Genomic DNA, 15,000 nt, shown 5'->3' with positions numbered 1-15,000 from the left:
GAGCAGAAGAAACTTCTTTCAAAAACATTAAAAATAGTAATGTTTCCAAACTTTTGACCTGTACTGTGTATATGTGTATATATATTATATATATATATTCTCTTGTACCAAAACAACCTTTAAATAATAGGCCTATTTGTTGATAATTTAAGATCTATTATTCACACATGAGTTTCAAACATTGGTTAGCCTTACCTAACGCTTTCAGACAAAATCAAAATATGACAGTCAAATATGAGAGCTGCGATTCAGGCCGTCCCATATTGACTCATGAATCACAGTTCTCCAGCAGCAGACATCAGTGGCCTGCTCAAATTACACCAGTTGTTGGCAGCTTGACAATTGCAAACACACAAAAACCCTGTATAAATGGCCAATTTAAAATGACCCGTCACCTTGAGAGAGGAGGTTCAGTCAATTAAGTAACTCTAAAGCCTTTCCGTCCGGAGAGTTGGTCAGCAGGAAAAAGCGTTGGGAGATCCGTCAGGATTTGACAGACTGGACTAACAGTGGTTTAGATTCTCTCATTCTGGCATTGAGAAATGAGCTAATTAAGTGTTACAGTCACTCACCACATTATAAATAATTAACAAGCTTCTGAAAACAATAAGGCTGGTTAATCTTCCAGCGTCATGTAGATCTACATATTAAACAGCATAAATATGGTATGCAAACTACTTCGTTTGCATACTGGCATAGGGTGAAACTAAATGAAGACCGCTTTTAAAATCTGTTCAATGCCGCAACAATTTCTCAGCAAGCATTTAATATGCAGTGCACTCACTGCTTCCCCCTGAAGCAACTTCCCACGTGCACAGCAGGAACTTGCCATTTCATATGTTGAGTTAATGTTGCTTTTCTTTGACCACACTGCCATCTAGTGGTCATTACAAGCTGCTTCACAGTCAAGCCTCATTTGAACTCTGGGAGCTTTTTTTTTTTTTTTTTCAATGATGGATGTGGTTGCCTGGTTACCACTTTAACCTTCACAACTTGTTTTGTAGGCAGGAGTGAGATGGAGAAGAGGTAACTATGGAGACGGGTCATTTCCATTACATGTCGCTAAACATTAAAACTGCACAGTTTTGCAAATAACGACAGGAGGTACGAGTTTAAAAACAAGCACATGAAATGTTTACTTTTTTTTTTTTATACGTCATACAGTTTTCGCATACAGACAGAAAAAAAAAAGACTTCCTATAAAAGTATTACAAAAAAAAGGAGTGTTAAAAGAGGTGTAAAACAAAAGAACACGATTAAAAATCAACGATGGAAAATTACCGTTCAGTGCAAATGGTTGTAGTGTTGGCAGGTGGACCTTCAAACCCCATGATTATCAACTAAAATCTAAGAATAACACTTGATTCAGGTTTACACGTCAGTATGGAATTCAAATCACAGGACATTTGTTTAAAAACTCTCAGAACAGCACTTGCTTTAAATGTGTGCGTTGACTCAATTTTACCAATGGGTACAAATGACTCGGCAACTAGTCATTCAGCGGAGGGCACTGCGTACAAACAAACACGAGCTTAAACCGTAGTGTTAGTAATGGTTACAAACATTAGTGTGTCTGGATCGGTACAGTACTCGTTCAGTATGTAACATGAGTATGGTCACATGACCTTTCTGTTAGTGCTGCAGGTGCATATTTATAACAACATACAATTAAAACGCAATGGGCTCAAAGACTCGCTTCATTTTGTCAAACATACCTGATGTGTTACATGGTTAAAGAGGTAGATGCCATCAGTTACGACACAAACGGCTCATCTGAGCTGAACATACCGCCTTGTCAAGCACCGTTTTGTTAAAAAAAAAAAATTCTAGGATTTTTGTGAAACGGACAGCGAGAGAAAAACTGTTACTGAACGTGTAGCCACATACTTGAATTCCGGTCAACAGAAATCGACAAATATTTTTTTTTAGGTAAACACTCAGAGCGAATTGAATGCTATTAATTCACCAACACATGATTTTTACAAATGATTTACGCACATTCATTCTGTTTTGAGTTTTAAAAAAAATGAGGCCCAGTACGTAGTACACCCATTATAGCAAACCACCGGATGGGAACTTCAGTCAAATTGCTTTGTGCATGCAAATATATAAAAACACTTTTTTTAAAAGTAGAATACAATGGAAAATTGAGCACAGCTGAGAGAAAAAAAAAAAGAAAAAAAATTAATTTTGTAAGTTCTCTGGGATGCTATTCAATTTCAAAACATTTTAAGAAGGGAATGATGACTATGTGGAAGTATTTAAAACTAAAAAGGTCCATCCCTAAAATCATAAAAGGCATAAAATCTGTGTGGAACGTTCTAGAGAGAGTTGGAATTGAAGTGTTAAGGTGAGTCTCTAACCACCACGATCACCAGGTGCTCCTCCTCAAGTTTGCCGAGAGTTTTGAGAGCGCTCTGGAGATACTGCTGTGAGAAGTCACACGGAGGGAAGGCGTACAGCATGCCCCCCGTCTCCCGCTCTTTGGGGCCCCCGAGGGGCAAGCCGATGACCCCTGCCGCCTGCTTGTTCCTGAGGTACGTCACCAGGTTGCGGAGAAGGCGCTGTTGAAGGCCTGGTTCTGGAGGAGGGGCGTCCCGGTCCATGGGCCCCTGGACGGCAAGGAGCACGGCGTAGCTGTCCGGGCTGCCTAGCTTGATGCGGCGCGTCACCTCGTCCAGTTTGGGCTGATCTAACCTCAGCCGCTGAGCAATTTTAAGCTGCGTGATCTTGGCGCCTCCCGCTTGGTTGTCTCTCATGAGGGCGTGGAGAAAGCTCACGCCTCCCTCGAGCATGTGCATGTTTGTGGGGAAGCAGCTGTTTTTAAGGACGAGAGAACCGTGCCACACGCGGCTCAACGTCAGGGCATATTCGGAGAGCGTACTGGGTTTTTTGGAGTCCGTTTTGGACTTGTCCGTCTGCGAGTCCGGGTCGCTCTCGCTTTTGCGGTGGTTGCGATCCCGCTCGTCCTTCCTCAGATGCAAAGACTCGTCCTGCGCAGGACGCTCGTCGCTGGAGTGTCTGCTGATGTCAGGGGTGTGATCGAGGGGTTCTGAGGTGGAGTCCGGGAGACGCCCGCGGCCCCGGTCCGGACTGTCTTCAGGGGTGGCCGGCGCCCCTCCTCTGAGCTTTGACCGTCCGCGCTCCTCGGTGGGACGGTCGTTGGGGCTCAGGCTCCTTCGCTTGCGCCGCTCCTCCCAGTTTTTCCCCAGCCCCCGTTCGAGGTCCCGCTCCTTTACCCAGCGTTCCCGGCTGCGGCTACGGCTGCGCTGCCGGACCCGCCCAAACGCTTCCGGGTTCGCCCGCCGCTCCAGTCCCTTCGGCGGACTCCAGTCCCGGTCCGAAAGGCGCTCTCTTTCTCGCTCGGCGAACAGAGGGTGTGACGGTGAGCGGGCCCTCGCTCTCAGCTCCCTCTCTAGGCTGCGGTGGCGTCCGTAACCCTCAGCGAGAATATCAAAATGAGGAGGCGGGAGCAAAGGCGGCTGGTACTGTTGAGGGTACGCCCTCGTCTCCTCCGCCTTTGCAAAATCCACACGTAGCCGACGGTTCGGACCGCCCAGAGGAAAGCCACGCATTTGCGCGCAAGCGGCCTGGGCTGCATCCAAGCTCTCATAATGAATGTAAGCAAAATTATCTCCTTTCACATAGTCAATGGTGCGAATACTCCCAAAGCGGTCAAACTCGCGTGCTAAAGCAGCGAGAGACGTATTCGGGCCAAGTCCGCCCACCCAGAGCCGAGTCGTCGGATTGGCTTTCCCGTATCCGATCTTAATCGGGTTGCCGTTAATCATACGCCCCTGCATGGCCACCTTAGCCCGGTGAGCCATATCCAAGTTCTGGAATTTAAGAAAAGCATACGCACCGCCTTGTCCTCGAGCGGGCCGTTTGATAACGACTTCTTCAATAATCCCATACTTCTCAAATCCTTGTCGTAGTTCCACCTCAGAAATATTATGATCCAAGTTTCCGATGAACAAATTCCTCGTGGCTCTCTGATCGTCCTCTGGTTTTAAGTCGTCCTCAGGAAGCTGATATGCATAAGCACGGCTCCTCTCCTCCAAAGCGCTGTAATAGTCCAAAACGCGGTCCCGGCTGAGTCCCATGCCATCAACGTAATGCCTGGGTCTCACTTCCCGAAGGGCGCTAGTGCTCCCAGCGCCGGGTGACAGGGACCGCTGTCTGTAGGTGTAGGCAGCGCTGTGCAGAGATACATAACTAACATCTGGAGGCGTGACACTGCGACGCCGCATGTACATGGGTTCAACTTTGAGTGGACGATCATATAGCACCAACCTGGTTTTAGCGTGACGTGCTTCCCGTGCAATTTCCGTGTGTCTGAAGTTGACATAGGCAACGCGACCCAGTTCAGGCGTATGAGACAGCTTAACGCTCATATCTCCAAACTTTTTAAACTCATGAAACAGTCCGTCCTCCACATGTTCATCAGAAAGCTGAGATCCTAGGTTGCTGATAAGTAGTGTCTTGTATTCTAGTCGTGCACCCACTGTTTCAGTGGCTGGTGTCACAGTCTTACCTTTAGGCAGGACTGAGGTGGTTCGGAGGGGGGCTCGACCTAGCAGACCCAGTTCGTGATGCGGGCGGTGATGCAGACTCTCTCTCTCTTCACGGACCCGCGGTTTTTCCCGCTCTCGGCTGCGGCTTCGTTTATGATAGTTTCGGCTCTCCGCGAGCAGCAACGCGAGCGGCGGGTTCGGTTCGCGCTCGCGATCTCGCTCGCGGACGCGTTTGGCGAGAGTTCTGGACGGACTCGCGTCGCGCTCGGCCTGCCGCTTCATTTTACAGTGATGCTCCCCCCGCAAAAATATAAAATTAGCTCCGAGGTGAAATCTCACGGCTCCAAGAGTTTTTGTACATCCGTGAGGAGGACTTTAACTAACGTTTGCACGGAAAAACGTTCGCCTGGATGTTGAGTTTCACCGATAAAAATAAAACGACAAACATTAGCGTCGCTTCGGCTGCATCTACTCCGCCATCTTGGACAAAAGGAATGTGCGCGCCCCGCAAGTGGGAGGAGCCTAGCTGACGTCAGTGCGCATTCGCGTGACGCTTTAGAATAAGGGAAAATCAATATTGACTGTAAAATAAAGGTCTAAAAGCTAATTGTATTAATACTGTTCATAAGAATCTAATACTTATTCTCATTCAAGAAGAGTTGAGAAAACACAGTGCCTGGATTATTGTGCTAATGCACAGTCTATTTGTGAATGTGAAATAATATAAATGCAACAATAAACCTTATCAAATCCAGTTGTGTGCATTGCATACAATATTCCCCAGTTATACACTGCACATTTGAGCAAATTTAGTCCACTATGCATACAGAAAATTCACATACTATGCACAGTATATGCAAAAATAGGCAAACCATCACATGATATACAATAATGAAAAAGGTATGTATGTCATATGACAATCCAAATAATGTGCATGAACTTATTTAATGTACCAAAAGCTGTAAAGCGATATACAAATACATGCAATGAAATATTGCATTATATAACCATATCAACTCAATACCATCAACATGGTGTTTTGGTAGTGAAATAAAATGCTAATGCCCTGAAGGAAATTGTACAAAAAGTGGCCATGATTTAAAAGGTACAATGTTAAATGCAAACATAATGATAAAAACAATATAACAAAACAAACAGATAATAATAATAATAATAATAAAGGACAAGACCAATTTCTTTTCTTCTTTTAATGAAAAAAGACAGTATAACTGTATTAAACACATTTTACACTCAAACTGACCCTCATATTTTGAAGATGAGACTTTCCCCCATTTTATTTCAAATAATGAATCAATTAAGAAAGCCTATACCCTCAAAAAAGGAAAAAGAAAAAAGAGAGAAAAGAAAATGTAAATCAAACTGGGCAAAGCGTGTCACACATATTTCCCATAACATCAGGAGGCAAACATAGGTTGTGTTGGATATTATTTAGAACTACAAACTTGCACATCGCAAGCCATAAATGAAAGGTTGTATTTGTAACGGAAGTGTGTGCGCTCGGTTTCTTGACGTTTACCCCAGGAGTACATGGTAATGTGACAACACAATGGTCAGTCAGCTTCACAGCGCAAATCCTCCACCCTAAATGCCTTTGGCCGCTGCCTTGGTCCCGTAATTCCCTGCAAGTTTACAGATCTGTCCGTGCCTTGGCTGCGTTGGGCGCATACTTGGGCATTAGCTCGTTGATCTTGCGAATGAAGTCGGATTTCTCTGCGCATCCTTTGCAGGATTCGCCCCATTCCTCCAGAATTTTCTTCAGATCTTTCACTTTCAACTTCTTCAGGTCGACGGAGCTCAGGTCAACTTGTTTATCTAGGAGGAGGAACATGCATTTAGTGGCTGGCAGTGCAGTATATATTATCTTATAACTATACAGAGTGGATATAGATCAATAGATTGGCAAGAGCGATGTATTGGGCAATTTGGGATGAACAAACAGAACTACGGATTTGATAAGGTTACTCGCTAACCACCGGACAAAAGCAATAAATGAACCACTGTAATATGGCCATGATGTGTCTTCATGCTAATTGTTTAAGAAATGAAAAGCTACACACTCCATCAATAGGGTTAGAATAACTGTTGCTGAACACATAACAGTCTAGAAACATAATAATCCCGTACAAAGCATTTGCCTATTTAAATGGCCGGCCAGTGTATTTTTCTATGCAACTTACCATATTTCAGTTCACAGATTTGACTGTCCTTCTTTTTGAGCTTTTCACAGATCTTATCCGTTGGCACATGGTGACTCATCGGTTTGGAAACTTCATTGATAATTTTTGTTGCTGCGTCACTTGTTGCCCCTATATAATAACACTACACACACACACACACACACACACACACACACACACACACACACACACACACACACACACACACACAAAGTAAGAATAAACAAACAGAAATAATGCAACAAAGAGAAAAAGCTAAATTCATTGATACACACAAATACTTACAAAGCGGTTTTCTTTCCCTTTGGTATCTTTGCAAAATTTTAGGATAGCTTTTTCGATGGAGTCGCTGCTGAACTTGACGTCGTCGTCTTTTAGCGTCTGGTAAAACCGTTCCAGGAAACCCACACAGACTGCAATGCAAAAATCATGCATTTTTTTCTTTGAAAACGATACATTAACAAGACATAAAATGGCTTACAAGCAAGATTTACTTTACAATATCGCAATACCTAACTGATGAAAAAATATGCCAGAAAATAAAACTTGAAGTAATGTGTATTCAGTATTAAAATACATGTCTTTTAAGTTATTCCTTCCACATAATAATTATTCCAAGTAAGGAATTTCCCGATATTTCCAACAAGTGGCAACCCTGTTAAAACCCGTGCAACAAGATTAGTCGCATTTATGAAATCATCAAGATAAATGTCATATATAGCATCATATCAGTTATTTATTAACTGATCAGTTTATGAATAGGAAAAGTAGGAAATAAATATTTGAATAGGTGTGCCGAAGATAGTTCTGAATATGAAGTTCTTATTTATGTATGGGTTTCTGATAATAACCTGCATTATGTCATCCACAGTTTACAGTATGACATGAGGGTCTAAACGATTACGATTTTCATTGAAAAATTGAAAACAAAGCAAAGTAGTGGCCATGTGACCTAATTTACAAAATTACATAAATAAATGTCTTCACAATTATAATATAAAATACTTTACATTTATAAAATACTTACTTTTCTAATATATCGTTTTTAGAAATACTACACATTATAAATATACACTATTACAAATATTTTATAAAATACGTTTAGCTTAACACCTTAAAAACCAAATATAATTATTAATCAACTAAATAACCGAAGTAGTTAACAATTAACGTTAGGAAACAAACACCAAAAAATACCCAATAAAAATACCTCAACTAAACATACAACATAGCTAAACTAAAGCCACTGAATAACACGCAGAAGTGAGACTCTTCTGACAGGTAATATATGTGTTTCCTGCACATGTTTACATCATTAAGACATTAAACAAACTCACCTTCACACTCTCCATCTTTCAAAGCGTCACTGTAGCTCGGAACCAGCGCCAGGGCCAGTGCAACGGAAAGCCCACTTAAATATAACATCCTAAAACCAAACAAACGTCTTTAACTACTTAAATACGGTATGAAAAAGTGCTAGACTTGGTTCTGAACGATCATTAAAGATACCGGCTCGAGAACACGCAACGTACCGATTCAACAGCGCTTCCTATTGAAAGTTCCCGCCCCCTCTCGCATCTGATTGGTTACCGGTACACTCTTCGCTCGTCTATTGGCTGGCGCATGACGTCGCAACACGCATTCTTGTCTGAATGGATGTGCGGTGTTCATCCAGGGAGTGAGTCCAGTTGGCGGCCTCTGATTGGTTCTGAAGGTTAACATTCCTGGTGACGATATACGGCTTGATGATGTGTGGTTTGCACCAGCGCCATGTTTGTAGTTCGTTTGTTTGACGCTTTACATACATCATCATTCCACCAAAATTTGCTTTATCAGTAAGTAGCCTATATTATAAAATAAGGCCATTTTGTGATATTTCTCTCACATGAACAGTATATTGGTGTCACCAAAAGGCAATAGGCCTACCATGTTAGTTCCAAACATTTGCTATAGCACTTTAAACAGTAAATCCACTCTTTATTCAGGTAAGAGTTAGGTATTAGCTAATGAATGTAACGTGTTAGATAGTAACCAAAAAGCTTAACTGAGTTCTCAGAACTACTAAGAAAGATAACTAGGCCTACTTGAAACAACTATATTGGAATCTACACCATTAGTCGACAATGTTGTTTATTATAAGTGTTTATAAGTTACATTAAACGCCACATTAAATGTTTAAGCTCTTTAAAGTCGGGTGGATTCGGATTGGCTGTCAATGTTTTTATTGTTCATTACCTAAAAAAAAAAAAAGTGATTGCAACAATATAGTGTCGTTATCGTTATAGTTGTTTTGTTGACATCTCTATTCTTTTAACTTTATGGTTTTTCGGGATGAGGAGCCATAATTTATATTTTGAGGCAAGTTGTGTTTTTGATGGGTCATATATTGTGTAATTTTTTTTTGCTGTTTGTATAGTTTTTTTTTTTTTCAAGGTCCTTTTAATACTTTGTTGTCAATAAACAAAAAAAAATAAACAAAAATAATAATAATAATGACTCAATCACACCTCCAAGTAAAGGAAAGAAGGCAAATAGCAGTCGATAAAACATTATCTTTAATATTAGGCATTATTAATGAATTACACGTCACAGCGGTTAAGTGAGTAGGAAAGAAAAAGTGTGTATTTACATCTAAAATCCACACCACATGTATTCATGCTAGCACAATATATACAGAAAAAATACTTTGAGAATACTTGTACAAAGGTTTTCGTATTTCTGCATGGTAAAACAAAACGCTCTTCAGATTTCAATGCAAAATACACAAAATAACTGTAGTGAGTAGGCCATTGAAAGATTTTTTTTTTTTCTTTTTCACTCGTTTGCAGTTTAGTTTTAAAAACACATTTACATCAGAAAGTACAAGGCAGACAATTAATCTCAGTCTATACATGATTTGTCCCTCTTGACCATATAAATACAAAGCTTTTGAAGGATTATATACACAAAATAAAGCCAGACATGGTGTGGTACGAACTGTAATGCAGGCCAGAGCGTTTAGTACCCCTCTTTACTTAGTTTTTCATATGTACAGAGACCAACAACAACAAAAAAAGAACATTTCCCTTTGCACACCCATTTCATCCTGTCACATTACTGTCATTTCAAATGTATGACAATATTTACCGCATTCAAGTCATCCTTTCAGGAAAATAAACCCAATATTTCATTAGCAAATCACACATAACAACAGTATTGATCTGAAATTGAATTAGAGGAGCTGATCAGGGCAAACCTCATCATGTAAAAAATAAAATGTCACCCTCAATCTGAAACTTTGAATCCAAAACGGTCGGCTTGCCTCCATGGAGATATCAAACATGTAAAATATGTACACTCGTTTATTTTTTTATTGTTTTTTATTTATTTTTTACAGTTGCTTGTGCCAAATGAGTAACCTTCATGTAAAGCATAAGGTTTTAATGAATTGTGATTATAATACTTTTTTTATCTAGAACTTTTTTCGCTTGGATATACAAGCAACATTACGATGGTGAACGAATACAAGACACACGGTATCCGTCAGACCATATTTACATGCAAAATGTCTAGAAAGCATAATAAGAAATGCTCAAAACAACAAATATTAATGCATTTTAGTTTTATCAGTGCTAATATTCACAGAATGGGCTGTGACGGATATACTTCGACACTCTTGTCTTATAACACTCGATCTTTGCATAGATTCCAGTTCCTTCCCTGATCACTGAATATTCAATGTGTATAAAAAATTATTTATATTGTTTGAATTAACCCTAAAATGATTAAAGTTAATATAAACAAGTATTATTAACTAATCACTCGACCCATTTCTATATGTCTTTGGAGACATAACACACTTACTTTCATCATTTTATGTCTTTATAATTTAGTAAAGAAAATAATAATATGTAATAATATACAACTGCATACCATCAGCAGTTTCCCAAGTTTCACTTTATGAGGAAGAGCATATAAACGAATAGACAATGGAAGTTTATGTCTTTTCTGACTAACGGAAAACAGATGGGAATATGTTTTGAATGTAATGAACAGAAGGCCCTCTATCATGTGTATTTGCTTTATCTGGCCATTAAAAGATTGTTAGTGATGAACCATCAGTCATATCAGCCATTTCGATTCATGCATTTCTCTCTGTACATATCCTGCCATGAAAAGTTTTCATTTCACAAAAGTTTACCTAAAAACTTGCCTTTGCCTTTGATAATTTGGGGCTTAAGTACATCTCATACTATGAGCAGCCTAAAGTATATACTTTTGTGTTTGCATGCCAGAAATAAATAAAAAAGTACTTTTTAAACCCATAATATATCCTCTTAATTAAGTGATACAAAACCAAATTAAAGCACATCATTAATTTGTGTAGGGCCTAACAGTGCAGTACAAAATAAAATAAAATCAATAAATAAAAAGAGATTATTTATAATACAGATAGCTAAATTAATGGGAGAACACCCATAATAAAAAATAAAAATACAGTGGTTTTAAAATATTAATAAAATAAAAGATATGCCTAACCATGTGAACGTTTCTGGGACAAGTAATTTGTCTGTCTGTATATCGTATGACACAATGAAATCACAGCCAATCAGAATATATGTGATGTTTAAAGGAGTCATGAATTGAGAAATCAAGTTTTCCTTGATATTTTGACATGTAAGAGCTCATTGTACTAATAAAACATCCTATAAGTTTCAGAATTCAAAACTTCCTCATTAGTCCTAAAACAGCTTGAAATCAAGCTCAGAAAACGACTCGTTTCGAATTTTGTCACATTATGACGTTATAGACGCATCATATCTTTGGCCCCGCCCACTGGAGCGTTAGTGAGATGAGAAGAGTGATATAGGATCAATGGACTAAAAATAATATCATCTTCCAAAGGATCCTAATGCTAGAAAAGTGCTTATTTATATTCAACAATGATGAATGTATAAGTAGTGCATTATTTCTTTGTTCGGTACATTTCACTGTGGATTCTTTGTCAAATCAGTCGCAATTTCGGCGCAGGCTTTGCAAACAGACTGTTACTGCAAGATATGGACTTGACAGTAATGCCACAACATGTAAGTAACCGTGTTAATTTTATTTCCTAATCTGTGATCAGTGATTTCTGATATGATTCATGTACAGGTCTTTGTCTCAAAATCGTTTATTGCTGTTTATGCGTCAGTAAATCAAGCCAGTGACTAAACGGTCAACTTCACATTTGTTTCTCTTAATAGCATGATAGTAATCTGATATTTAATTTGTGATATTGACTGAGCTGTCAATCACTCAGTGTGAGTTTATCAGTGACTGAGTTCTGGACTTTCGCCAAAACTCCCATTATAATCAATGACACTGTCTAAACTGCACAACAAATCTCTTACTTACATCGTGTTTTCACTGTTAGTTATGATGAAAGCATTCGTGAGAGTGCAGAAATCGAGTTGGAATGTGTTGCATTCATGCGCTCAACAGATACATCTGTCATCGGCTACATGCTCATCACTGCAACCGTTCATGTCACGGGAGTAGATCTTAATATAATGCTATAATAAACACTTTTCATGATTAATTAATCGCGACAGCTGTATTAGTACAAACGTAGTAAAAGGTTTCAAGAAAGTTCCACATAAGGAATACTTGTTTTATATGCAAAGATGTTAGCCAATCACAGAAGTGGACGTTTACATTGAAGTCTCACAGCAGACACGCCCCTTAAAACAGAGCGTTCAAATCAGAGACTAAAATCTGGGTAAAAAATGTCCTTTTATTTCTAAATTATGACCATTTTTGATGTAAAAATCATACTAACATTATAAGTGCACCTCAAACATTATAAAATAATTTAAAAAATGCAGTTCATGACCCCTTTAACAGAGTTGTATGGAGTAAGGTTTTGGACCAGTGAGATTTAACTGTGGGCGGAGCTGCCCATAATGACACAAATCACCTGACAAGCTAAAATTAACATGGAAAATATAGCTTTTACAACTTTATTGGACGTGTGTTCTTGCTTTCCTTTGGAAAATGAAATTAAAATTGGCCAGCAAATTTAGGGTTTTCAGCCACATTAATTTATCCCAGTATGTAGTGTTGCTCAAATCAGAAATAATAATGAGGATGTGGATGAGGGTGTGTACATATACAGTATAAGCAATAACAGGCCCTCCCTTCAAGTGATGTAGGGTAATATTATCACCACCATTGAAGAGAACATGCACATTGTACATACAAAATTTGCTTTTTAAATAACATATACTTTCAAGTCGTCAGAAGTTAATATGCAAAACACCATCAGGTACTGAATTTGCATCTATCAGCAGTTGAAAGACTTTAGAAAAGTCACAACATAAAACGCACTCATGAATCTTGCCTCATTTCCACCTTTAAAAATGTGTGATAGGCTATAATCTTTCATAGACATATACACTATAATATAATCTAAGCTGTATTTATTCTAACTCTGTTTCTGTATTTTTTTTTTTCAATACAATTATATTAAAGTCTTGGAATTTTATAACAGCTCTATCTAAAAATATACTTCTTTATTAAAACTGTCAACTCAGAGGAACAGAAATCAATTCCCAAAGGAACCCGCTGAGACCAAAAGCCGCTTTACTGTGAGGAGACATCTGTGAAATGGCTTTAATTTAACAGCGCTTTGGCTGTTGTGTTATTAGCATAACGGGGTAGTAACGTTTAGAGTGGCTGATTTGCTTTCGCAGCACGACAATATTGTGGGTGTAATGAGGCTTTACAAAGATTGTAAAAGCCTCTTACTGTCAAATCAGTGCAGATTCTCTCTGAGGAGAAGCTTCCCACAACCGTGCAGGAGTTAACAGACGTTCTGTGAAGTGTTTTAAGATCTCTAATGAAGTGTTAGCATGTATCAGCCACCGTATTAACAAAACCGCGTCTGAGGCTTTTACAATGAGCATGCTTAGTCGATGAGGAGATCTTCAAACTCCTTCAAAGATCATCTGAAATCCCACCCTTATGTGGGCTAGCGGGATGTAACTTAATTTAAATTTTAGCCACTATCTAAAGAACCACATATCCACTTTTGACGGCTGCTAGCACTTTCTAAATTATTTCAGAATTTAATAAAATAAAAAGGCAAAACTAATAAGGTTTTTGGTGCTCAAAGGTTAAGTGCTAAAGTGCTACCCAAACAAAACTGAACAATGCCTATTGATAAGGTTTGTCAACACTCTTTTTGAAGGTGTATGAATTACACATCGAAACTACTGTGATGATGATTATGAAGTGTTTTCAAGTTGTAGACCTTGACAAGAGATGTATCTATCTCTGGGGACATAAAACTCTTGGATCTGGTACACCTCAAAACCACCTGAATCTCATTTTGTGCTTCCTGTTTCATCTGAAAGTCTATTTTCGTACCATTGCAACTTTCTGGATTTTCAACATATCTGTATTATCCAATCAACATACTGATACTAATGAGGGGGAAGTAGCTTGGGCTCTACACTCAGTTTGAACTCAAGGCTCCAGGGCAACTCCCAACCAACAACCACTAAGTGCAAAACAAAAAATCTCAATAGCATGTAGAAGCTCAGCGACATGGCAAGCACTTCTTAAAAGGTGTAAAAGACCTACACTGGATACATGGGAAGTAGAGGAGAAGGTTCAAATCAGTCATTTCTTGGGACTTTCCCAAAACCCAACCAACTATAACACCAAAACCAACGATCCCAGCTGAACCTTGTTCTTTGTCTATTCTTCGCTGATGCCATGTTCCCATGCCACCTTGGCCTGCTCCTCCTTGTTAGTGAGCAGAGGCTGGGAGATCTTGCGGGGCATGGGTCTCGGGACCGGTCTCAGGTCCTCTTCAGGGATGCACCCTTCCCTCAGGTAAGGTTTGGGAGGCAGAGCAGGTGCAGGCTCATGGTGGTGGTAGTGCGGGTGGGTGATGTGTATAGCATGTGGGTGGTGATGGTGGAGATGGAGGTGATGGTGGTGGTGGCCATCGGTGGGCATCCCTGGGGTTACACCCAACGGGGCTGAGTGACTACGGCACGGAGCGGGCTTGAGAGGGTCCAGAACTTCAGGCTCGGAGACGCTGTAGCGTACGGGGAGGTAGGGACTCTCGGCTTCCTCTGTGTCCGTGGTCCAAGCCTGGCTGCTCGGCATCGAGTCCAAGGTGTCGGCTCGAGCCGGAGGCTCGGAGGAGGACTGGGCGAAGTTGCTCTCGCTCAAAGAGGAGACGCCACTGCTGGCGCTGCCGGACAAGGTGGAGTTACTGCCATCCAGGCCCGATTGTGGACTGGTGGGTGAGGCAG

At 40.1% G+C, this 15,000-nt stretch overlaps 2 protein-coding genes and 1 long non-coding RNA gene across 3 annotated transcripts in view; 1 reads left to right on the top strand and 2 right to left on the bottom strand.

The window, feature by feature from the left end:
- Positions 1–1,814: 1,814 nt before the first annotated feature.
- LOC309475168 (putative RNA-binding protein 15B) lies at positions 1,815–5,024 on the bottom strand. Its single transcript, XM_082137822.1, has one exon. The coding sequence runs from the start codon at positions 4,794–4,796 to the stop codon at positions 2,346–2,348; it is 2,451 nt and encodes an 816-aa protein (XP_081993948.1). The 5' UTR covers positions 4,797–5,024; the 3' UTR covers positions 1,815–2,345.
- Positions 5,025–5,707: 683 nt separating this feature from the next.
- LOC309475228 (mesencephalic astrocyte-derived neurotrophic factor-like) lies at positions 5,708–8,262 on the bottom strand. Its single transcript, XM_082137953.1, has 4 exons — positions 8,050–8,262; positions 6,998–7,125; positions 6,713–6,854; positions 5,708–6,347 (listed from the first exon to the last, which is right to left on the bottom strand). Exons 1-4 carry the CDS (start codon positions 8,135–8,137, stop codon positions 6,163–6,165), a joined length of 543 nt encoding a protein of 180 aa, XP_081994079.1. The 5' UTR covers positions 8,138–8,262; the 3' UTR covers positions 5,708–6,162.
- The window catches only part of LOC309475259, an 18,461-nt gene continuing 9,823 nt past the window's right edge, over positions 6,363–15,000 (top strand). The window contains exon 1 of the long non-coding RNA XR_014197587.1: positions 6,363–6,655. This is a non-coding gene — a long non-coding RNA (uncharacterized lncRNA). The remainder of the gene's footprint in view (positions 6,656–15,000) is intronic.

The sequence above is a fragment of the Leuciscus leuciscus genome, assembly GCF_965113295.1.
Source record: "Leuciscus leuciscus genome assembly, chromosome: 15".
NCBI classification, from domain to species: domain Eukaryota; kingdom Metazoa; phylum Chordata; class Actinopteri; order Cypriniformes; family Leuciscidae; genus Leuciscus; species Leuciscus leuciscus.
Note: the sequence above shows the minus strand (reverse complement) of the source record. Positions and strands in the feature narration are given on the sequence as shown.